We start from the raw sequence: 25,940 nt of genomic DNA on the forward strand, positions 1-25,940 counted from the left end.
TGGGGGTCCTGGAACCAAACCCCAGAGGATCCCAAGGGCCCAGTGTATATATCTATATCTATCTTAAATGTGGGCTGTGAGCCTAGAGGGTGCTGGGTTCAGATTCTGGTCTCGCTGGGGCTGGGCTTCCGGCTCCCCCTCTTCTCAGCCCCCTTCTTGGTGAGGTCATTCCAATGAGAGAGAAGGAAGGAGGCGAGGGCCACCTCTCTCTCTCTCTCTCCTTCTCTCCCTCCCAATCCCTGGCCTCTCTGTGGCTCTTCTTGTTGGAGAAGGCAGACACTGAGGTGTTGCACAGGATCCGCCTCTGCCAGAAGACCAGAGACTCCTAGACGCCGCCGTTGAGAGGAAGGCAGAGAGAGAAAGAGCGAGAAGCACAAGAGACGCTTGGATGGGGGCCTGGCCAGCATGAGATCCATGACATCTCTGGGGAGGAGGGGGCTGATTTAGGAAGGGGCTGGAGAGAAGAGAGGGAAGGAGGGAGGCGAGAAAGAGAAAAGATAGATAGAGAGAGAGTGTGCTTAAGAAGAGAAAGAGAGAGGCGCACAGCTGGGCAGGCGATTTCAGCACCCTGGACAGCTCCCTCTGCGGTGGCTGTCCTCGCCAGGCTCTGTCCATGGCCTCGTCTCCAGGCAAGAGGCTGCAATAGTGAGGCCATCAAGAGGAGAGCCCTAAAGAGAAAGCTTTCTCTCTTCCTTGGAATAGTGCCAAGCTGGGGCTCAAAGCAAGAGTGGAGAAGAAACAGAAGCAGCATAAGAAGCAGCATCAGAAGCCCACCTTTCTCCCTGGAGGCCCCCCAGCCTCCTTTTCTTCCTCCTCCAAGCTTCCTGGCCTGCCTGATGGAGCTGTAAGAGACCTTTGCCTTGAATCCTCAGGTCCAGCATCCCTGAAAACAAAGAACCTGAACTTGATCTCAAACCCCACCAGGAGGAGAAAAGAAAAAAGAAGAAAAGCCCTCTCCCCTTTCCTTTCTTTTTGGGACTGGGGGGTGATGCCTGCTGGCTGAAGAGCAAGGAGCCAAAGAGGGGAGACCCCTCTCTCCTTCCCTCCTGCCCCCCACGCCTCTTGATCCCACCTCCCCTCCAGAGAAGGCGTTGCTTCTAAACAACCCCCCCCCCCCAAACCAACCCCCCAGCCGATCTGGTGTCAGGAACGATGACCAAGCGAGGATGTGCACCAGCGGCCAGATCATCGGGAGCCTCCTGGTGCTCTCTGTGCTGGAGATAGGGCTGGGGGTCTCCAGTCTGGCCGTGGGGGCCGTCAGCTTCAGCCTGGTCCTGGCCGATGGAGAGCGCGCCACGCAGCTGGGAGACTCTTCTCCGGTATGGAGCGGGGTGTGTGTACGTGAAGCCATTTCACTCTCTCTCTCTTTCTTTCTTTTTGACAAAACTCTGCTGTGATGGTGATCGGTGCCTTTTGGCTGGGCAGCCCTTTCCCCTCTCCTTCCCTTGCATGCTTCTTGCATCCCTGGTCTGCATGATGGAGCTGTATAGAGACCCTGGCCCTGCCTCCCCAGTCCCAGCATCCCTTAAGACATTATTTTAGGGGCAAAGAACTTGAACTTGATTTCAACCCCCATCAGGAAAAAGAGTAAAAGATCCCCATTCCATTTCTTTTGAGCTTTATACTATAAAGAGATCATGGCCCTGCCTCCCCAGTGCCAGTATCCCTTAAGATATTTGAGGGGCAAAGAATTTGAACTTGATTTCAAAAAAAGGTTCCCCTTTCCATTCTTTTGGGCATTATACCCTTTGAACAAAGCACTTCTATCCTTCTTTTAATTGCATTCTATTTTTTAAAACCAGGGATCTGATTCAAGATTGTAGCAGATTGTAAGCTGCTTTGAGTCCCAGTTTGTGTGTGTGTGTGTGTGTGGGGGGGAGAGTTGGATATAGATAAAGTCAGCCCTCCTTATCCACGGATTTTTATATCCATGGATTCAAGCAGCCACAGCTTGAAAAATACTCCAAAAAAGGATGAATTCCAAATAGCAAACCTAGATTTTTCCATTTCATATTAGAGGCACCATTTTCCTTTTTCATTGTATTGAATGGGACTTGAGCATCCATGGATTTTGTTATCCACAGGGAGTCCTGGAAGCGAACCCCAGTGGATAACAAGGGCCCACTGTATAACAACAACAGCATTGGGCTGTGCACATGGCAATAGTTAATTCTCCTGGAAACTTTTTTTTTGTTTGTTTGTTTGTTTCCCACCTCAACCTAGCGGGAAACCCCTTCCAAGGCAGATCTCAGAAGGCATGGGGGTTTGTTTGGGGTTTCTGGACCCAGAAAAAGGTAGCTGGGAGTTGATGCATGACATCATTTCTGGTGAGGAGGACAGAGCAGCTGCAGCATCTTAGGATGCAGGAAGGGTTTCACCAGGGGCTGGAATCAACAGTAGGCATCCAGCTTGGTCACTTTGCAGGCTGGCCTCTTTCAGCTCCACTGGACTGATAACTTCCACTGTTAAGAAAAGCAGATCCCGGTGTTGATGTCTGACCATCAAGGCAGAGTGCCATTTTTACATCCAATAGTACTCAAAGACATAGCGGTGTTAGATTGAATCAGGCTGCAAAAGTACTTGAAGCACCTTTGAGACTAACCAGAGAAACAAGTTTGTAGCGTAAGCTTTCTGTAGGCTGCATCTGATGAAGCAGACTCGGTCTACAAAAGCTTATAGTGAAGACTTCTTTCTTTCAATCAGTCTCAAAGGCTTTTACATCCAGTACAATCCTTTCTTTGCTGAAGGTTTACATTGTGTGGTTTTTCTATTGGGATTCACTAGAGTTGCAACCCATGTGTGTTGTGTGTGTTGAGGAGCAAAGCTAGGCATTCGTAATGGGATTTCTTTTCACCAAAAAGGTGTGGAAAGAGAAAATTAACCATATTTAGTTCTCACTGAACTCAATTAAAATTTAGCAGCGCTCTGAAATCCCATTGGGTAGGCTTGGATTTAAATGTTCTTAAAGTTGTGTCCTGGTATAAAGTGTCAGTTTTCAAGCCACTTGCTTGGGATAGCCAGCAGAACTTGCCATTGGAATTACTGAAGTAAGCTGATGGATGCATTTTAATTTGTGTCTACATTTAAATGCCATTGTGCCATGAAAGACATGTATCATTGCTGGCTTTGAATTATATTATATTTAACTAAATCAAATTTTAAAGTAAGTGAAAGAAAATCAAAAGTGGCCAGTCCTAGGACTCATAATCTGAACTGAAGGAAAACTTCCTCTGAAATAAAAGAAAAGTACATTCATAGATCAAGTATGATTCTTTTTGACAGCTGGGATTAAATGGAAAGAAATTATAATAATGCAGAAAATGATTATGCATGCATAATATCCTCTTCTTTTAGACTGAATAGAAGAACAGTCTTTGTTTATCTTGATTTGATGTCTGCTTTGCATACTTGCCATATATTTAATCTTATTCATGAAAATGGAAAACAACAGCACATTGATTAATACTGTCTGAGCAGAAGAAGCATCTGTAGAAGGTGGCAAATGCTAGAAATCATTCCTTCACTCTCTCAGGTGGCCCAAGGATTTGTGGAACAGGGACAGCTAGACCTGTGTGGACAATATGAGTTGTGTCAAAAGATTTTGGGTAGACAGCTAAATTTCTGATAATAATTTACAGCAGAGGAAGATATGTAGAGAGATCTTGTAGCAGTCTTGAGAAGAATTGAAAGAAAGAAGTTGGCAGCATGAGCTTTCATAGACTTAAGTCTATTTCCTGTAGATAAAAGTATTGGCATTCTTTGTTTTATAGCAATGGGCAGATAGACATCTATTAATACTTTTCAGTAGGCTTTGCAGCCCCCATTGTTAGCTCTGGTGTTGTTTATTCCCAGGCCTCCCTACTGGTAGTTTTGGTGCATGCCCATGTGAGTGATTAATTTTGTCTACCACATATGGGCAGCCTGATTTAGATCATTACACACAAAATGGATTCATACAATCATATTAATTTTCACAGAAAAAGGACTTTTTGAAGTCACCTTGCACATTAGTTCCAGGTGGATACTGTACAGCTAACAAAGTTAAAAAATAATAGAATTTATAGATGGCATGCACATAGAAGGGATTCACAACACTGGGTTCTAGCTGAATGCTCAGCTAAAATGAGTGGAAAAAATGCACCATGTTCTAGGATGGTGGATGGTTTAAACCCAAGGCAGAGTTATGCATGCTTAAGCTCCATGAAATCAATGGTCTTCAGTAAACCTAGCTCTGCATTGGATTTAGGCCAATGTGAATCCACCCTGAAGTATTTTTTCAAGCTTGTTTTGATTAACTTACATTTTATTAATGAAGACATTTCTATGCCACTTTTCACTTTTAAAAAGTATCAAGTTGGGAGGCATCTTCTCTGAAGATGCCAGCCACAGATCCTGGCAAAACATCAGGAATAAATTCTTCTAGAACATGGCCACATAGCCCCAAAACCCCACAAAAAACTATGGATGCTGGCCATAAAAGCCTTTGACTTTATATCAAGGTGGGACTTTTGTAGTATTAAAAATTACAAAATACCACCAAATCAGGTAGTAAAGCCATAAAACAGTAATAAAAATGAAATGTTTCATTAGAATAGCTGAAATCACTAGCACTGACTGAGAGCGACATCCTGCTAGTAACATATGCAGTAATATTCTGCTAGTAACTTATGTAAGTCCAACATTTGTTTGCATATATCTTTTTTGGTCATTAAAAAGGTTGGTTTTCTTTTTCCTCCTCTGCAATGACCAAAGCCAGGAATCAGAATGAGCCTCCCAGGACTCACAGATAGCGCCTCTCCACAGACATTGGAGAAGCATCTACCTATGTATCCCAGAAGATCTTGAGAACTCCAGAAGATCTATGAGACCTCCAGAAGATCTTGACTTGATCTTGAAACTCATGTCTTTGTTCTGCATCTGACAATGGAGACATAGCCAGATGCCTTTCCATTCCCCCCTGCTCTCCACTAGTCATTAAATGGACATAGAAGAGAATGCTATCATAGTGAAACAGTGCATCCTAACAATAGTAAGAGAGGAGTGTAGTGTAGTTCTGCCTGTGGACCTTTTATGCTACACTCGGTGATATAGGATCTTGGCCTCAGTAAAATGTCTATGCAGACAAATAAGCCTTCAGCTGGCAACAGAAACACCCTACATTGGGCACCCAGCACTTGAAAGGTTTATTTGCTAAACTGTCATTGTCTCTCTTCAAGACATTTTGGAGACTCTAGATATGTGAACTGGGCTATGTTTCTCCAGAGCTGGCCTTCCTACAAAGCAGAGTGAAGCGACACATAGGACCTTATCACATGGGGAAAATCAGACATTTAAATAGTGATTATTCTGTGCAAAACGCAATATTGCAATTAAGATTTTTACACACATGACTATTAAACAGACAATAAGCAGGCAATAAACAGCAATAAATCATTTCTGGGATTTCCCAGTTAATGATTTGTTACTGTTTATTGCCTTTTTAATAGTGATGTCATGTAAAAATCTTAACTGTGATATTGCATTTTGCATGGGATAATCACTGTTTAAACCCCCGGTTTTGCCCGATTTCCTCCATGTGATAAGGTCCATACTATGAGGAGCAATAGCAGCATTTCAGAAGTTCTTCATGAGACTCACCCCTGTTTGGAGGACAAAACTGTGTATGCATTATATAGCTTGTCCTTCTGACCTTAGGCATCTTGGAGGACCCTACTAATCCAGGTCGATATATGGAATAGGGTGTGCATCTTTTGCCTCAGGCAGCAATGGATGTAGAAGTCCCCTTTGGGTTTCAAGCTGAACTACAGAGATAATGTAGTAGTACAATTCTCACAGCTCCCTAAGGAAAGCAAAAGTTATGAGCTTGCTCATACAGTTAATGTCCCCAGCCATTGGCTTTTGGGAGAACCATCAGCACCTCCACAAAATAATGGCCAATTTACAATCCAATCCATGGCTCACTGTGCTCCCAGTGCACAGGGGCCATAGTGACTCTGTACATCTGCTCTTAATTCCCTTGCCAATTTTCAGGCTAACAGTCTAATAGAAATAATATTTACACTGAAGAAGGACCCCATAAAGTCCAATGAGATTTATGTGCAAATAAGTGGAATTGTAGTATGAGATGCTGGAAAACCAAGAGCTTTGGTATCATCTCTGGTGCTTTCAGATACCAGAGGTAGCATTAAAAAAAAAAGAGGGGAAGATAAATTACCTTGCACTTCTGAAGAATACAGCCATTTGAGCAAATCTGATTTGTATGCACACTTCCTAAAAATAACATAACACAGAAATGTAATTAAAGGTCTTTGACCCACTTCTCTCTTCAAATAGCTGCAACTAGATGGAAGCCCAGTTTCACACATAAGTAGCTAAAGGCAAGGTTACTATGGAAACCTTGACTCTACATATCCTACTTGGATTGAAAATACACACATCTCTCTTACACAGTTTGTGCCACTATTAGGTTGCTGTGTGAAATATTTTCTCATTTATTTATATGTAGGCATTTTTACCCTCCCTCCCTCCCTCCCTCCCTCCCTCCCTCTCTCTCTCTCTCTCTCTCTCAATCTCTGTCTTTTGGCAAATTCCGCAAAGTCCTTTTCATATTATAATGCAACCACCAAAAATATTTTAAACAGGACAACTGTTGAATATAATATTCCATCACAGCCTGCAATGATTAAAAGATCGCCACAGCTTAGTTCACATAGTGCCAGTATACTCAAAAGATGTATCAGAAGCCAAATTATTTTTACACGTGTTGTTGAAAGGTGAGTACTGGTTGTGCTCATGGACCCCAAATTGGGGGTGGGTTGATGGGTGGACAGTACAAAATAATCAGGCAAAATTGGATCTCTGAGATTCCCATATCATTGAGTTCCTTCAGGATTTCTCAGTCAGATGTGTACCAAATGGTCACTCACAATATTAAGACAGTTACTGTAGCTGAGCCCTTCCACACATAATGAAACATGTTGTTGAGCCCTCTGAGGTCTGCAATAGGGTTCTATATTTCCTCCCCTTTCCCTGTTCTTTATTGATTGCTTGATTGTCACTCAGTTTTGTAATATTCAATTTATTATTTTCCCATTGCATTCATAGTAGCCAGATTGTTACCTGCTTCAGTTGGTGGTGGTAGTAGTTTTAATGCAATGTATTCTGTAGTTTCATTGTTTTGCATGTAGGCAAAACAAATAATTAATTGCCTGCCCAATGTTGAGCCACGCATACATACACAAACATTAAAAACAATTGCAGGGTCCCCAAGGGTGTCAGAAGCCTTAGGGAAGGTGTTCTATAGTGTTGGAATTCCATAGTGGTGGTGCTTCTCTGCCTTCAAGCCCTTTTGAACGTATGGCTATGCTAAGGCTAACCTGTCATGGGGATTTTGTGGCAAGATTTGTTCAGAGGGGGTTTTCTTACCATTGCCTTCATCAGAGGCTGAGAGAGTATGACTTACCAAAGGTCACCCTGTGTGTTTCCATAGCCAGGGTTCTGGGTCAACATTCAACCCATTAAACCACATTGACTGTCAGATTCTTACAGTACCATACTAAATTCATATTGTCAGCAGCAGTATGAAGTAACCATAGTATAAACTAGCTATAATTTAAAGTAATCATGGTGTAAATCGAATTCTTAGTGCTATTTCTCCATATCCAAGATAAAAATTATCTGAGACAAGTTCCATTGAATACAGTGAGACTTATTTCAGAGTGTGGATTGTTAATGCAGAATTGCAATTCAGTTAGGTTCCTCAGAATATACTGATTACGCTTAGTACAAATGCAAATGCATAAGAGTTTTTCAGGACTAAGACTAGGATGCTTAATGTATTGGAAAAGAGCAAATGAGATAATAGGGATTATATTTAAACACTGGGAAGTGATATGTCTCTAATTCTTCTACAGTAAAAATTCAGATGGTTCCCCCTGCATTTTCATGAAGGCAAAATGCGTTGAAACATGAGTATCACACAGCAGCTGAGATCAATCACTTTAATGCATTTAATTTAACACATATGAAAAGCCTTCTCTCTTATTTTTACACAGATGTAAATGTGTTAGTTCTGTCAGTTAGACGGTGGGTAAGATAAGAAAATGTCAGTGAATCCACTTGTGGCATTCTGCATGCCTTTGTACTTGCATTGCTTGTCGTAGTCATACAGCTTCAGCCGTAATTAGTCCCTTGAGGTGAATAGAAATGTTGCTAGATTTTTTTTAAATCCACCACTCAAAAGGAATGAGCTGCTTCTCCATAGAAACGGCACAACCAATCACAGGGATATGTTGAACACACAGCCAGACTCTGTTCAGAAGATGATCAACATATGTACAGACAGATGGTACACAAATGGACACACAGAAACTATACAAAGAGAAAGAGAGAGAAACGATCTTTTAAAATATATGCCTGGATCATACATATTGCAACTGCAGTGCATGTATAACCTATTGCTTGTGAAAAGGTTTTCTCTGTGCTGTGTAATTACACAAATAAGTGGTGCCAAAGTTGAAGGCTGCCTTACACTGAGACAACCCAATTTGAAAATGTGACAGGATTTCCATGTCTGTGGTCATACAGTGGTGTTTAGGCATTAGCTTATACCCTCAAATTAGCTGCCTTTTAAGATGGGTTGGACCACTACTCCCAACATGATCATTTCCATGCAATGTAACTATTAACCTAATGGCTGTGGTGGCTCTGGTTGATGGGAGTAGTGCCTTGCTATTTGACAGGTTTTATTGCAAAATATATTTATATGGAAAGCAGCTCCAGCATGGTGTAGTGGTCTGGGCACTGGACTAAGGGCCCAAACAGAAAACTTTAATTTGCAACAGTTGAAAAAGCATTTAAAATGTAATAATTACAATTTTAAAATTCAGCACATTTCATTTAAAAGATCTTCTGCAGTGGCCAGTTAACAATAAAAAGCTGGGTCTTCACTAAGAGAATCAAGCAGGGAAGAGGGAACAAACTAGCCACACAAAGAAAGCAATTCCAAAGCCTAGGAGCAGTCATCAAGAAGCTCTCTTCCATCTACTCACCAGCCATGCCTGTAATGATGGTGGGACCATTAGAAAGCCCTCTCCTGAGTAGGCTCATATTGGGAGAGATGGTCTTTCAGGTATTCTGAAAGCTATCCTAAGTAATTTTCAGCTTTTTAGATAATCACCAATGCCTTGAACTGTACTCAAACTCAAAGTGGCAAGCAGGACGGGATGTGTATAATATGGTCCCATGAAGAAGCATCTATTAACATCCTTCCTGCCACTTTCTGCTTGGACTGAAGCCTCCAAAAAACTCTTCAACAGTAGCCCCATATAGAGTCCATGGTAACCTGCCAGTCTTGTTGTAAACTAAGTTGTATTACGTTAGCCTCATCTGATCTTGTCGACTGACACAGATGTTGAAAGACCCTCTTATGGGCCCAAATTCCAGCTGAGTGTGCCATGACTCTACCCACTTTGACACAGGTTAACATTAATGCATTATTACAATTTGAGCTCATGGACATGTTGGCACATAGTCACTCCTCCAAAGAGAGACAGTATATTTTGTTGTTATTGGTGGGGAGACAGCTGAACAAAACTGTCTTCAGTTTTGTCTTGTGTGAATTAATGCCCCCACGCTCACACATCATACACACAGAAGGATATCAAGAAAGAAATCCAAAGGCTGAATTCATTCCAGTCAAGAATGTTGGGATCCATATTCTGGAGAAGTCAGGTCAGCCCCCCAGAAGGAGTAGGGCTAGCTTATTGTTGATATGAGGCCCCCAACATGGTTGCCCAAGTCACTGGCCTCTCAGACAACCCCCTCCCCTCTCTGGCATGATTGCAGCAGGAAAGGGGGCATTTTTCATGTGGAACCCCGAGCACTGGGGGTGAGAGGCTTACCCCTTCCGTTCCCAGCAAGAAAGCCTCAAATGCCCCCCTCAAGTCCTGCCAGGCTTCTTAAATGCCTGGCTTGGTTCCAGTGGAAACTTTGTTAGACCTCATTGAAGCATGGCTGAGAAGTAGGGTTTCCCAATGTCAGAGCCTGGGCCCCTCTTCTCTAATCAACAGGGAAAAAGTTCAGGGCAGAAGTGCTGTCTTGAAAAGTATGTGTATATATTTTCCTCAGTTGTGAGTGTTTTTATTTGAATGACATACTGTGTGCAATTGTGATTGCTGTTCAATGTAGCGTCATTAATATTACCACCAGGAACTACCCCTTGTAAGGGGCGAGAAGTCCCTAGGTCTTCAATTCTGGCCCTGATTTCTCAAACCCTGAGATAATCCTGATCTGGCAACCCTACTGAGACAAGTTCTTCAATTGGATATCTAGGCAGAAGGGAGGTTGATGGGCCAGATGGAGAAATTTTAGAGGTTTTATCTGGCTCATAGGCTGGGAATTCCTAATGCCTGCTTTATTTAATGACAAAACTAGAAGTATACTGTAATCTGTTAATTATTGCCAGATTAGCATTGCTATCACTCATACAGAAAATCTTAATGACTCACTTCTAAAGCGAACCTAAAGCAAAGTGGACTATTTTCACTTTAAGCTACTTGCCATCTGGTTTACTCACATACAGTCTGCTTCTCATACAAAGAGTCTAGCTAAATCTAATCCCACTGAAGTTTTGTATTAGTCATTTTTTCGTGACATGATTCCAAGTGATTAGCTTAGCTCTTGGTTTGCGTTGTCGCCCGCAGGGTTGTTCCATGAATTGCCTCATGGCAAAGCAGCTCAAGCACCCCAAGCTGCTCTATCTTTTGGGCTCCTACATCACAAGCATAATTTAAATCTTACTGATTTCAATAGCATTTAGAAACAACTTCCTCTGGATTGGGGCCAGAATATTTATTTCAGGTATTAATGTGGATTAATGAAGTAAAGTCATCTATGCCAGATGTGCCCTTATGTGCCTTTATCATCTGTCACTTGCAGCCTGATCCTAGGTATTTTAGCTCCCAAGTACTTTTCTCTGAGATTGCAATCTCAGAATTTGACTCTAGAAGTTTGCTCAAGGGCTTTGAATTTATCTTCATAAAATATTAAGATTGTTTTATTTTATTTTACTTTGTTACTTTATCTTTGGTCTTTTAACATTCACTGGGAAGCTATCTAATCCTATTATTTTTAGACATGTTCTTTTCACCCTTTTCTAACCTAGTACTCTTCAGATGCTTATAGACAAACTGTACATCTCATAATCAATTGTGTATTTTAGGTGGAAATGATGAAAATTGTAATAAAAACATGTAATAAGAGTCAGGATAGAAAAGACTGTTCTGGGTGGTCTCTACCATCACTCTTTTTTCCTTCTTCAGTCTTAAACAACTGTGGTCATGCATCCTCCTTTATAGGCTCCTCCTGTACTTAAAGAGAGGCAACGTTGTGGTGACTGGTGGCTGTGGCATCTGCACTTTGGAAAGCTGCTGTAAAGTTCACAAAACAAACAAACAAACCAAAAACCCAGGGTGGATTCTCATTTTTGCTGACATGAAACTACTGCTGTAATTCATTCTGAAGAGGTTGGTTGTTCAGTGAGAACAGCTGGGGCAGCTCCAATTGAGCTGTAGGTGTGCTGAGCCAAACATTCCTGAGCTGCTGATATCTGAGGGAGAGGTACAATTACCAACCCACTGATTTGATATAGGTATCAGTCAAATTTTATTGCTTTTGGCCAATGGCTTTTGCATAAAACAGTATCACAAAAACAACAAAATACATACATATCATATTTGCAACATCAGTGGTTATACTGCAATTTATGCTTTATAAAACTAAACATTTAGACAAAATTAAGATAACTATATATAGCTAATATAAAATTATTAAATATAACCATCATCTTTACAACTTATGACTATTTCTGCTATGTATTTCTTCCTAAATTTTTTGGCTGCTAGGGCATACAAAGCTACTCTCCAGGTCACATATTTGACTAAATCTGGTAGGAGGTTAAAAAAAAAAAAAAAACCACTTCTTGTGAACTCTTTTAGGGCTAGGGGGCAATTGTGGGGTGGTCTCACTGTGGGACCTCTACTCTCTTCACTGCAGCTGGGCCACTGAATTTGGACAGCAAAGCACAGAATGTCCTTTAAAACAATCAATTTTTTTCTTATTATAAAGCATGTTTTTATTGTAAAGAGTATTTAGCAAATTGTGACTGAAATTTAGTAGTACAATAACCAGTCACATAAACTTGGTGGGCTGGTTTGGGGTCGAGGCCATTTATTTATTTATTTACCTACCTCTGTTCTACATGAAGGGCTAGCCCAGTCAAAGTTCTCCCCTTCCATTTTTTTAAAAAAAGAAAAAGGAACATGAAAGCAAGGGTCTCAAAGATGCTCCTCACGTTTGGCAGCTGGATAGCAGACTAGGCAAGCAGGGACACAGATGGGTTTCAGGGACTCTTTTGAACTGACTCCAGAAACAAACTAGGCAACTACTATAAATCAGTTTAAACACAGTGTTAGATGATCTTGGTATCAGCTCTGTTAACCATCTGGATGCTGCATCATGTACTGGTTTTGGTTACTGCACAGGTTACTGGCACAGCCTGGTTACTGGGTGGTTCACAGAAGAAGCCCTGTGCACAACACATTGCAGTCATCCTACTGTGAATATAAGGAGGATGGGAGAGTCTGTTAGTAATTTTCTACCACATTCAAATACTTTAAAACACATGTTCTGTCTGGCCCCCAAATGAACAAACTTGCAAGTTTTGATAAATCCTTTTTATCAGAACTCCATACTGCCACATTTTTATGCAGTTCCCAATTGTTCTAATCTTTCTTTTCCTTCTGCTTTCCTCATAGTACAGCAATGTCCTTGTTGTTATTGTTGATAACTGCCTTTGAGTTGACCCCTACTCCTGGTGACCCTGTACTCCCCTATTCTGCTCAGGCCCTGCAGGCTCAAGCCCATGGCCTCCCTGATCATGTCTAACCATCTGGTGTGTGATTTTCCCCTTTTTCTACTACCCTCAACCTTTTCTAGCATCATTGTCTTTTTGAATGATTCATGTTTTCCCAATATAGTCATCCTGGCTTCCAGGGAGAGTTCAGACTTGATCTGTTCTAGGACCCATTTGTTTGTCTTCTTGACCATACACGGTATCCTTAGCATCACATCTGAAATGAGTTCATTTTCTTTCTGTCAGCTTTCTTCACTGTCCAGCTGTCATATCATACATGGTGATGGGGAATATGATGGCTTGGACAATCCTCAGGTTGGTGCTCAGAGTTGTATCTTTACAACTCAGCACCTTGTTCAGTTCTTTCATAGCTGCCCTTTCCAGTCCTAGCCTTCTTATTATTTCTTGATAAAATTTATCATGCCAATCAATATTTGATCTTAGGTATGAGAATTCCTTCACTATTTCAATTTTCTCATTGTCTAGACTCTAGGATGAATTCTTATATATTATTTTGTGGTCATTTTTTTTAAATGTTCAGTTTTAATCTAATTTTGGCACTTTCCTTCTTGACCTTCTTCAATAATTGTTCCAGGTCTTTGTTGGTTTCTGTTAGTAGTATTGTGTTGTCTGCAAATCTTAGTTTGTTAATGTTCTTTTTCCTATCTTCATTCCTCCTGTCTCTGAATCTAAGGAGGACTACAAAAAAGCGATTTATCCCCAATAGGATACAGTTGCTTTTAGGATTAATCTCTGATTTTATCACATGTAATTCACTGCCTTTGCCAGCGGGTGACTGCAACCTAGCTGCATCCAGGATCCCAGCCACACTAAGCCAGCCAATTTTTCAAAACGAAAGCTATTTTCTAGATGGGTCTCTGGAGGCTGCAGTGCTCCTCCCTCAGCCACTGCTGAGGGAACAGTGTCTTCAGATTCTGGCCTGGCTGCTCATGAAGCAGCTGTGCCAGACTTTGAAGGCCTCTACTACTGTTTGGGTGGCAGGTAGGTGGTCTGGAAGGGAGGGAGGGAAGGTGGGTAGGACAGTTCACCCCTTCCCGCACCAGATGACACCAACTGCAGTGATGTCACTGGCTGTAAACTACATGATAAACTGTAGGGATATCAGTCAGCATGAGAAAGAGGTCCAGAATTTATATGTATTATGCATCTGGGACATTACTTTCAGCATGAGATAACTGACTATTGAACACCCTTGTATAGATCTGAGAAATACCACTCATGCCCATTCTAGATTGAATTTATAATCTAAACAGTTTGCTCAGTTTCTGTGCTTAATTATGTCTTCATTCTTGAGCAGAGTTTACAGGATGCAGCTGAATTATTTTGTCTGTTTTACTGAGATCTGATAAATTAAATTTAGAAAGAACAAAGAAGTGGTTTTTTGGTTACAGATTTTCAGCAACAGATATTATAAGCATACCTGCTCTGAAGACAATCTGTATTTTTTTTTTATTTTTTTATTTTTTGCTCTTCTCTTGACACATTCCAGCTTGTTGATATCCTTCTTGAATTCTGATGCCCAGAACCAGATACCATATTCCAGATCTGGTCTAACCAAAGCAGACTACTACTTCCCTTGATTTGGACACTATACTCCTGCTGATGCAACCCAGAATTGCATTGGCTTCTTTGGCCACCACAGCATATTATGGACTCTTATTTAGCTTGTGATCTACTAAGGCTCCTAGATCTGTTTCACACATATTGTTTTCAAGCCAGGTGTCCCCTATTCTAAATTTGTGCATTTCATTTTTCTTACTTAGGTGGGGTACTTTACATTTATCAGTGTTAAAATTTATTTTTTTAGTTTTGCCTCAGTTCTTCAATCCGTCAAGGTCATTTTATATTCTAATCCTGCCCCTTCAGGTATAAGCTACTCTCCTAAATTTGGTGTTATCTGCATATTTGGTAAGCATGACTTCTATCCCATCATCTAAATAATTTATAAAGATGTTAAACAACATTGGCCCAGAACAAAGCCCTGAGGAACTACACTAGTAATTTCTCTCCAAGATGAAGAACAATGGCGGGATACAGACGGGCAGGGGAAGACGTCTTGGAGGTGTATTCTGCTGAATACGGAGCCTCCAGACCGCCTGCCCCGGGGGCGTGGCTCAGGTGTATGGGGCTTCCACATGGGGGGTAGTGAAGACGCCTCACCTGGGGCCTTTTCTGACCCACAGTTTCCAAACCGCCACCTCGGAGGACGCTGCAAAGAGAGAGGCAGCTTCTGCACGGGCGGCCAAAACCGGGGCTTTTTTTTTCTTTTGCCCTTTAAAACTTTTTCCCTCGCCCTGCCCAAGAACAATAGTGGTCTCCTGCCAGCTGGTGATCAGCTGGTGTTGGCATCCTTGTCCGCTTGCACGTTGCCAATGTCACCAGCATCATGGATGCCTCCTCTCCTTTGGTCCCCGCGCTCTTGCTGAATCTGCAATGCACAGCCACAGCTGTCGCCGCTGCCACCTCTGTCCCCCTGCCATCCCCCATCACCTCCCTTGTACATATGTAAATATTTAAAGTTTTAGGGGTTTTTATTGTTAGGTGAAAATGGCACAGGAATGTGTGTAGGGGTTCACTTTAAATTCCAAACTTTCCCCGATTCTAGCAGCGCTCTAGGGTTAGGGTTAGGGTTAGGGTTACGAGTCTTAACATGCGCTGCAGCTGTGCTGCAGCTTCCACACCTGCATGGCAGCTGACGCTGCAATTAAAGCCTGACTGCAAACTGCACATGTTCCAGGACCCCAACTCATTATGTGACGCAGCAGACACGGAGCTTTTAAATGGGCAACTTAAATTAGCAGCGTAACAATTCTGGCGTACCGGTGCAGCAGCTTACAGACGGAGCTGCGCAGCTGCACATCATACAGAAAAGAAGCGGGGAAAAGCAGCACCTTTTTAATGTCGCTTCTTCCCGCTTGGGGCGTGCAGGCGGCGTGTTCATGGCGGCATTCAGGTAAGGGCCGTCTGAAGGCTCTACCTTCATGACGTCATGAACACACCCCTTTTTGCCCGTCTGTATCCCGCCAATATTTATTTATTTTATTTATTTATTTAGGTATTTATATCCAGCCCTTCAGCCTTAATGGCTCTCAGGGCGGCTTACAATTATTATTTTTAATCAGACATTTCCCTGCCCTCAGGCTTACAATCTAAAAGACACAAAACAAAAGGAGAAGGGAATGGTGGAGGGAAAGGGGATGAGGTCAAGTGGTTCTTCTCTCCCTCTGAGGCCTGGACCAAGGCAGATGGATTGGAGTTGTGACTGTTTATGAGGAAGGCTAGTGACAGTATCTCAGTCTGATGTCATTTGACATAGAACTGAAAGATTGAAGATGTTTAAATAATGTCAATTTAATGTGAATCTGAGTATCTTTAAGGGGCTATACAGATGGGCGGCATGTAGCCACCCCTTTTCGCCCCAGATTGGTGCCGCTGCAACCGCACACAGCAGCACCTATCCATTCCCTGCAGGGAGTAAAAAGCAGCTGCTTAAGCAGCTCATTGGAAGGGGCATCATAAGCACCACAGTGCTGCGTCATATGCTACGCCATCTGGGCAGCTGTGCCATAGTGGCATCATCATGGCATGCACTGTGTAAACGGGCATGCACCAAAATGGCACCATGGGGGCATGGTCTCAGAGTCCAGCATGCGAACGCTGTGCCATGACTCCGCCCACAGACCACCCACAGACCACCTAATAATAAAGGAAAAAGATAGAGTAAGGTAAATTTGGATTTGTTTGAATTATCTGGTCATAAAGGAGGCCAGACATGCAATGTAATATGTGTATATTTACTTGGAAGTAAATTTCTGTTTCATAGTGTTTATGCCCAGGAAGATATATTTAGAATCTAGATTTCTAGGTTTAGATTTTGAGCTTCAGTTTTTGAATTGAGTCTTTTGGGTTTTGAATACATTTTTTATAAACCCCCCCCCCCATGGTTGTTTAGCACTTTATTAATTTGTATTGCAATTATTATGTCTAAATGAATGGTTATTATTGCCACTGGTGGCTTTTCCAAATCTGAACTGAGAAGGAATATAGATTTTATTGTGTTGTTGCTTTAGCAAGAAAGAAAATTAAAAGATTGTAAAGTGTTTAGCACAAGAAATATATTCTACAGTTATCAAAAAATGGTTAATAATGTTTTAAATTGCCTCTGGTCATGGGTAGATAGGACCTGATCAAAGAACAAGATGAAACTGCAACTTTGAAATGAGATTAGAAATTCATTTTTATGTATTTATAGTTACACAGATATTTGGCTGAACTGATTCTTCAAACACTAATTTTATAATCCAAATATAAGCACAAGTCTATCAATAACTATTCTGTTACTGCTTAGACTACTTACAGCATAGTAGGGTTTAAACTACTGTTCTAGATGATCAACTATGAAATACGTTTTTCTCATTACAGTTTCTGCTTTGTGGGGCATGCGGAATACTGTGTGCCAAAAAGAAATCAGGACTTATCGTAAGTTTTTTGCATGATTTAATCATACATATCAATAATTGAAATGTAAACTACTAGGTCACAATTTTCTGTCAACAAGAGAGAAGAAGCATCTTTGGGAAAGATAGACAAGCGCATGTGTGTGCGCATGCACACACACACAGAGAATTAGGAATATGTCTCAGGTTTAGTGACCCCAATTTAGCCACTGTTAAACATGTGGACTGGTAGGAAATGGGAATTAATAATTTTGTGTGCCTGGATTATGAGGTTCACAGGAGAAAAGTATATCATAGTGGGAACTATACATTTGAACTAACCCAGACTCCACAGGATAGTTATAGCAGTCTGTATATATAGAAAAAATGCAGCAGTCATTGAAAGTTCTTTCTGTTTCTTAGACTGTTCATAAGATTTTCCTTGACATGCTAAATATAGGTGGGAAAGCAAAGCCATATTTATTCTGAATTTGAACGAGTTTGCCATGCAGTTGCCATCTGCACCAGATAACCTGTGGTAATGTAGATTTTCTTTTCTTGTTTCCTGTCAGATGATACTTTTCTCAGCCTGCTGTATCTGTGGACTGATTGGAGGAATATTAAATTTTCAGTTTCTTCGAGCACTGACAAGGAAAACCTCATCTCTTTACCCATTACATCTTACCTCCATGTCTCTTGCATGCATCGGAATTGGTGGCTGCACTCTTTCTTCATGGCTCACTTGCCGGCTAGCCAGCTATGAGCAAAGAAGAATGTTTTCAGAAAGAGAGCATTCGCTGCATCACTCCCATGAAATGGCTGAGAAAGTAAGTTGCGCATATTTCATGATTTGTTGTTTTTCTTCCAGACTCACTCTTGTCTTCAAAAATGTTCATTTGGCAGGAGGGGAGAATTCAATTTTCAGCTTTATAAATCACTGGGAAATGAGATAGTCTGATCTGATGTAAACTTCATTCTATTACTGCAGGTTATTTTTAGAGACTATATCCTTTGCAGTACACCCGTTTCAAGCTAATGCATCCATTGTCTACATTGCTCCATTGTATAACTTCTCCAAATGCTTTGCCACTAAATCCAGCACTTCCTACATAATTGAATGGCTGCTTAATTAATAAGTCTGCACACCTCATTGCATGAAAAGATTCAATTATTTCCTATTCCCTGTTAAGCACTTTGTAAAACATGGACTTCATCTTTTATATTGATGAACACTATGTAAGATATCAAGCAACATAATCAGCAGCCCCATGTAATGAACTAATTCCTGGATCATACCAGTTTAGCCAACAGCAATGATTTTTCATGGCTTCCATGTCAGCAGGCTTCTATGTCTATTCTGTCAGCCAGTCATTCTGTTGGACATGTTACATAAGAACATGAAAAATGTTTTTATCCAATGAGAGGATTCAATTACTTGGCTTCCTTCCTGCACTCTGATGACCAACAGATACATTGCAAGAGACTGCTGACTGAGTCCTTTGTCTTGAAGTATTTAGTGAAGAATTTACATTTGTACTGCAGGTACAGCTTTGTATATTTGACACTGATGTACAGTAATTTATGTGTGTATGTTTGTGCTTTATTTATAACTATTATATTTATATTAGAGATTGAGGGGTATTGAAATAACCGACCTGCCCAGCTGCCCGGTGGTTCCCCCGACACCAGAGTTACCTGCAAGGTATGCTGCCTTCTGGGGAGCTACAATGTTTTATTCATTGTACAAAGTTTCTAAGAGAAATGCATAAGCAATCCTGTTGGATGATTTGAGGTCCCAAAAGTTGATACTATGAGTAATACTTTTAGGAAACACAATATAAAATTATACATTGTATTCTGTTAAAGTTGAAACTATGTAAAATATTAACCTTTGTTATTGGCATCCAAATAATCCTTGTTAGATGTACCCAACTCAAGGATGGATTTATTTATTTTTTCCTGATACTGACATTCATGTCCAAGAGTTACAACATTCACAAACTTAAATATGAGTACAGAGTCATATTCAATTGAAGAATATCAGCACACATAATGAATTAAGAGTGTTATTCAAATAAATTTCTTAGTTCTTAATATGAAAGAACTGAGAACTGACATATTCACACCCTCACAGAAAGTTTTAAAATCAGTTATATTTTATACTGCATGTGATATGACATCCTCACAATTCTCTTGTGAATTATTAGGAACATGTTTACATAATCTGTTACCATAAGAAAAGAAAAAAGAAAAGAAGAGCCATGCTGGATCAGATCATGGGACTATCTAGTCTGGCATTCTGTCCACACAGTGGCCAGTCAGTTGTCTTGAAGAATAGGAAGCCTACCAGTCAGAAATGAATGCAATAGTGGTCTCTAACTTCAGTTATCATATTTCAAGTTTTTTTCCTAGCTCATACAGTACAATGAAAAGGTATATCTGAAACAAAGGGTATGAAGAATGCATACCTGAATAATCAGAGAGGTTTTTTCTTCCTCTGGCTCACTGTTAGGATATCTGTGCCCACAAACTGAAGCCAAAATACTGTTTTTGGAAGTGATCCAAAAAAGACCCCTGAGGTATAAAACTGAATTTCCCTGGTACATTGTCTTGGCACTGGAAATTAATTCAGGAAGAAACTATTGTTCCTTTTACAAAAAGCCTCAGTTTATTAGCCACAGATATACTCTCCGTTTTCTTTGCTCGGGTAAACAAGTTCTGTGATTTCATTTAATAAACAGGGATACTTAAGCTGAAAGAATTCAAAGACATAACTATGCTAGTCTGGAAAATCAGTATGCAAAGGGATCTTGTAGCACCTTTGAGACTAAATGAAAGAAAAAAGCTGGTAGGATGAGCTTTCATAGACTTCAGCCTCATGCATCTGAGAAGGAGATCCAAGTATACAAAAGCTCATGCTACCAGCTTCTTTCTTTCAGTTAGTCTGAAAGGTGCTACAAGATCCCTTAAGATGAGAGAGTGATCTAGGTGTCTCCTGAGTTCCTGATTTAATTTACTGGATGATACTTTCATTAGCAACTGCCATTGGATGTTCAATGGCTAACAGGATGTGAGTTTACTTATTGCACTCTGTTTCCCAGCAGACAGGTGTCTACATCACCACACCCCCACCTCAACCGACATTATCTGGCACCCTATCTGGAAATCCCTGCAGAGACCAAGGTATAAGTGACTGTGATGGACATTCAATTGCCATCTCTTCTATAATTAAAACATATTCACCTATCTTTCTTAGGGCATAATATCAGGAAGGAAGTGGTTAGCACATGGTAGGGAATCTTTGGCTTTCCAGATGTTTTCAACTACAGCTCCCAGAATCTCTTACCATTGGCCATGCTGAATATAGTTTCTGAGAGTTGAAGTCAATTCCCTCCCCCCAACCCTGTCTTGGGATAACCATAGTTAATTCTTCTTCTACAGAAGACATTTTATCATCACTAGAATGTCTATATTACCTACTATCTAGAAATATCAGTGGGGAAAGAAAAGATGGGGGTGGGATTACTGTAAGGAAGCATGATACAGGCAGGGAAAGGATCCCAACAGAAAATATGGGACCAAGGTAACAGTAGACAAGTCTAAGCATGAAATAGAAGCAGAGAAGCAACAGCAGCCCATCAGGAGCCCAGGATTTCAAAGGGTTTCCAGGAGGTCCCCATGAAGTAAACGTGTAAGTAAAAGCTCCAAGGAAAGGCAGCTGTTTGACACTGGAAAAGGCTGAAGACGGAAAGCCTGGAGAGATGGATGACAAAGGTCAGCTAGGATGTTAAGATTCATAATCTGTTGCAGGGCTATAAAGGATGGCTTCATTTTAATAATTGGCCTACATGCTGGAATGGCTAAGGTCTGATTTGCTGAAGAAGCTTCTGCTGCTTTTGTGTTTGATTTGTGTTTGACGTCTTTGTTTATGTGGCTCATGAATGTCTGTCTACAGATCTCTTGTGCAATCACATTTCATTACATCACATTATCTTATGGGTGTATATGCAGATTTTTCTCTAAAGACTGGACAAACTAAGCAGTCAAAGGCCCATCAGCTCAAAGGTTAAGGCTTTCCACCTTAGATGACTGAGTTTCACACTACTCACGTGTAGCAACGCAAGTGAGGGCCATCTATTTTGAGGTGAATCCTTGTGAGCAAAATTAACATGGCCAAATGTTACATTGCTTAAGTCTGTATTAAACAATTAGCAATGTGCAATGCTGAAAAAAAAAACTTTTAATTGTATCTCCCATTTTTTATTCTTACAGGAAATGACAGACAACATGTGCAATGGAGGACCACATCTAATTTATAATGGCAGAGCATACTGAAATATTGACCCTGTCTAAGGAACAACTGATTTCAGGATTTTCTTTAGGGGAAATGATAGAGGCCAATAACTTGAAGAGGAGGCACTGAAAATATTATGGCTGTTATTTGCAATAATTTGACAGCTAAAAATAAAGGAAGCAGCACAGTTGCATTTCTTTTCAAAGATTTGCTTTGTTTTTCGTTCTCATTATTTGAAGATATTTTACTGCATATTTTGAAAACACACAGTAATCATCATGTCTCGAATATTTCCTTCCTTCCTTCCTTCCTTCCTTCCTTCCTTCCTTCCTTCTTTTTTTGAGGGGGGGGGGTGTCTGGATTTTCTTTCCCTGGATGTGCTAATATCTGAAACTGACTTTTTAGACTCTGCTTCTGAAGACTTTTTGAAATTAAAAACATAGCAGAACATAACAACCTAGAGACATGACAGTTGAGAGAGTTTAAACAATGGATTTCACAATGGTAGTAATGGAAATTAGACTTGAAAGGTTTGACTTTCCTATATGCACAGTCTAATGAATGAATTATGAGCATGCTAAAACAACCATGTCTTTGTTTTGAAAGACAGAATGCTTTAAGGATGCCATAAGTTAAAACCTGAACAATGCCTTGCTGTAAAGAAACTGTAAATATTTCCAATTTGTGAAGTATATTTCATAATTTGTTCATAAAAGATGTCAAATAAAAAGGAACATAAAAAGGTGATTATTTATGGGGTTTTTTTTTTTCTTAGAATACCTTGTGAAGTGTTTCCTAATTGAATGAATGAGCAAATAATATAATTTGGCTGACTTGGTCCTCTTGAGCAGTTTTAAGGCTGGTGCTCCGAAATCATTCAGGGCTTCTTCTTTTTTTACATATCCTCCAACATTTCACAGTTGAAAACCAGGATACATGTGGCCAAGCAATATCAGAGTGTGGCCAAAAAGGCAAAAGTTATGAATGAGGAAGAACACACAAGATGGAAGAGGCTGCAACTATTTGCTTTTGTCTAAATCTACTGGAAAGGCTTCTTCCTCCCCTCTCTCTTCCTCTTGGCTGAATTAATTGAGTGCAAACTTTTGCACTTTTGCAATTTGAATTCAGTTTGCAGCATCTGAAGCAAACTGAGGACAAAGTGGAATGGTGGAAGGAGGAGAGAGAAACTGAAGATATCTGAAAGACTACCTTTTCCCACATGAGCCTGTCCTACATTTGAGATCTTCAAAGGAGGCCCTGTTACATGTTTCAGTACCTCATGAAGTTAGGTTGGTATGTAACAGGGTAAAAGTAATAGGGCTTTCTCTGTGGCAACACCCTGACCATGGAATTCCCTAACCAAGGAGGTTAGGCTGACCCCATCTCTTTTGAGCTTCTGGCCAAAACCATACTCTTTTGCATGGCCTTCAAATGCTTGAAATTGATCTAGTTTAACTGTTTTAAAAATGCACTCTAGGGCTGTTTTTAGATTTCTTTTTAAAGTTTTTAGAGTACATTTTAATGTTTCAAAATGTTTTTATCTTGTATTATTTTAATTGCTTTTACATGTCCATCGCCTTGTGGACTGAGAGGCGATATAGAAAATCAGTACATAAATATTTAAATGTAGCTTAAAAAGTGGGGTGACAGGGGATTAACTGGGACTGTCCATGTGAAATTGGAACTGTTGGATAGTATGTTTTTATCAAGTCAACTCATATAGATTAATGTATTTATTGTATATTATTAATTTGTATCAAATAGAAATCTGCCACTAGACTAAACCAAGAGAAATAAAGTACATACATTTCTGCACAGTATCAGTCCAATAGACAAAGTCAAGTAGGTGAGTACCTATCAGTCTGGAAGTAAAACAAGCCTAGCCAAAACTAAAATAGGAGGCAGGCTAGATACAGAAAAATTGTAGCTTTGAAAAGTAATGAAAATGCCTTGAAATATACAGGTGTGTACCTGACAGAAGTCTCTTGATGTTATTGTGTGTTAATAACAATCTATCCAATAGAGGCAGAGATGGGCAGGGAAGAAGCTAAAGAAATTCTAAGTCAGGCAGGCACATGTGTACTAATAAAATCTATAGCTAAGAACAGTTTGAGGCAGGAAGTATTTATGTGCCAGATGGTAGAGTGAGAGGAGAAGAGGGAAAACAGAAGTCAGGGAAAGAAAAAGAGAAGTGGAAAAGGAGATCAATGTGGGGAAAAGCTGTCATTTTAGTTTCCAGGATGGTGTACCCTCCAATATATAGCCAAGGCCAGTGCTGTCATTAGGCAGAGTAAGTGTCATGAACTGTCAGCAGATCTTTACTTATTTAATTGGTTATTACTAATTTTTTACTGCCTTGAATGGTGGAAGGAGTTTGTCAGATTTGCTATCTCCTGTTGTCACTGGATGGCTTACTTTGAATATTATGGCATTAGGTATGAAAATGGCTTTTTGCCCTCTGTGTGTGTATATATGTGCCTTCAAGCTGCTTGTTGACTTGTGGTAACTCCATGAATTTCTTTGGCATTCTGAGACAAGGAATACTCAGAAGTGGATTGTCATTGCCTTCCTCTGCACAGATCTGGAAAATACTCAGTCTTGAGACTGCCAGTCTTCTAGTGAAGATCCATAGTAAAAATATATGTTAGATGTTGGGGATTCACTGAAATATTTTGTTTCAGATCTCCTGAAAGAAGAACTACCAACTACTATGTTATCATGTATTAGTAGAAGAAGACTGCAGATCCAATCAAAGCAAAATTTAGCAATAGCAAGTACATTCCTATACCACTTATCAGTGAACTAAGCACTCCCCAAGCGGTTTACAATGTGTAAGCTAATTGTCCTCAACAAGCTGTCATTTTAGTGACAATGATCCCCTAGGTCTCCCATATCTCTGATTTGAGGTCAAAATTTATTCTTGTCCACATGTACTGAATGATCCTTCCATATTACTGCTGCAAAGACTTCCTGTTCTAACACTGCTGCTATAGCACAGTGTGATTTGTCCCTGTGCCAAAAATTATGAATCCTTTTTTAAACTGTGTATGTGGAAGGGTGATCTGGCCTATCCCCAGGTTGTGTATTACAATGACACAAATGTTGTTACTTTTCAGGAGAAATCTACAAAGTGTGTATTTGTGGAACCAGGATCTGGGCCAAGGACAATATGCCCAAAGTATAATTAAATTGCTTTTTTAGACGTTGTTGCCAAGTTCATAGAATATAGACAAGTCAACAAAGGACTTTGTAATGCATCTAGGCTCAGCATGAAAGCTCTTGCAAATGTAAAACAAGAACTGCCAAGAATAATGTTCAAGTGACTCCATTACATTAAACACAGAAGCACTGGAATATGGCATGTTAAATATATTCAGTTTAAAATTATTGGGTGTATCTTTATCAAACTGAACAGCTTTCCTCCTCTGCTAGATATTATCCTATATGGCACACAGTAAAATCTGTAGCAGATTGGAAAATAATTGCCCTCCAGATGCTGTTGGACTACAGCTCCCATCAACCTTAATGCACAAAACTAATGGCGAGGAAACATGGGAGTAGCAGTCCAACACCAGGAGGCCAACATTGTCCCATCTCTGGCCAACACTGAGAAGGGAAACTCCTGCTCGCTTAGGCCCCTAATTGCCATTACTCTCTTGTGAACCTCATCCCTGACACCTAGTAGACATATTTTCCCTGGCTGCCTTAACTGAACACTTCTCTTTATCCTTTGTAATGCTAGCAGTTCCTGTGGATTTTATTACTAAAAAAGCCAAGTTACTGGGCTCGGGGTGGAGAAAAGGATGGAGTGAAAAGTAAGGCATCAAACAAACTTCCAAAAATGTAGTTTTCATCAAAGAAAAGTTGTAAAATAAGAAAGATATTGTAATTATATTTAAAAACAAAACAAAAATAGAGGTTATGGAACACTTTCCAAGAGAAGAGTCAAAGATAATTTATCATGTTGCCTTCAGAAGCCATGTGGCAACAAAAGGCACTGGGAGGCTGCTGGTGGATAAAACAGCTAACTTGGGCATGATGTTGGTTTTATGATACAGAGGCATTACAAACCGCCGCTTTGCGGCGGTCTCCCGGCACTGTTGTTTGCTCCGCAAGGGAGCCGTCGCAGCCAAACCGCACGGCTCCCTTATGGAGCAAAAAAGAAGCTCCAAAATGGAGCTTCTTCTGGTGTCGCGCTCATGACGCCACGAGGCGCCAATGGCGCACTCGTGACGTCATTAGCGCCGCGCGACGTGTGGATGCACAGTGTCCGTTA

The 25,940-nt window shown here is 40.6% G+C and overlaps 1 protein-coding gene across 4 annotated transcripts; it reads left to right on the forward strand.

The window, feature by feature from the left end:
- The first annotated feature begins 256 nt into the window (after window positions 1–256).
- TMEM196 (transmembrane protein 196) lies at window positions 257–22,393 on the forward strand. 4 transcript variants are annotated; one of them, XM_089531358.1, is made up of 6 exons: window positions 257–1,337; window positions 17,357–17,413; window positions 17,943–18,197; window positions 18,999–19,072; window positions 20,472–20,553; window positions 21,643–22,393. In XM_089531358.1, exons 1-6 carry the CDS (start codon window positions 1,167–1,169, stop codon window positions 21,703–21,705), a joined length of 702 nt encoding a protein of 233 aa, XP_089387484.1. In that variant the 5' UTR covers window positions 257–1,166; the 3' UTR covers window positions 21,706–22,393. The 4 variants fall into 4 exon arrangements, with proteins under 4 accessions (XP_089387484.1, XP_089387486.1, XP_089387487.1 ...); XM_089531360.1 differs by having other exon boundaries at window positions 257–1,331; XM_089531361.1 differs by having other exon boundaries at window positions 257–1,319.
- Window positions 22,394–25,940: the final 3,547 nt, after the last annotated feature.

Source organism: Sceloporus occidentalis, unplaced genomic scaffold (assembly GCF_023333645.1).
Source record: "Sceloporus occidentalis isolate IW3139 unplaced genomic scaffold, rSceOcc1.0.p SCAF_7, whole genome shotgun sequence".
Lineage (NCBI taxonomy): Eukaryota > Metazoa > Chordata > Lepidosauria > Squamata > Phrynosomatidae > Sceloporus > Sceloporus occidentalis.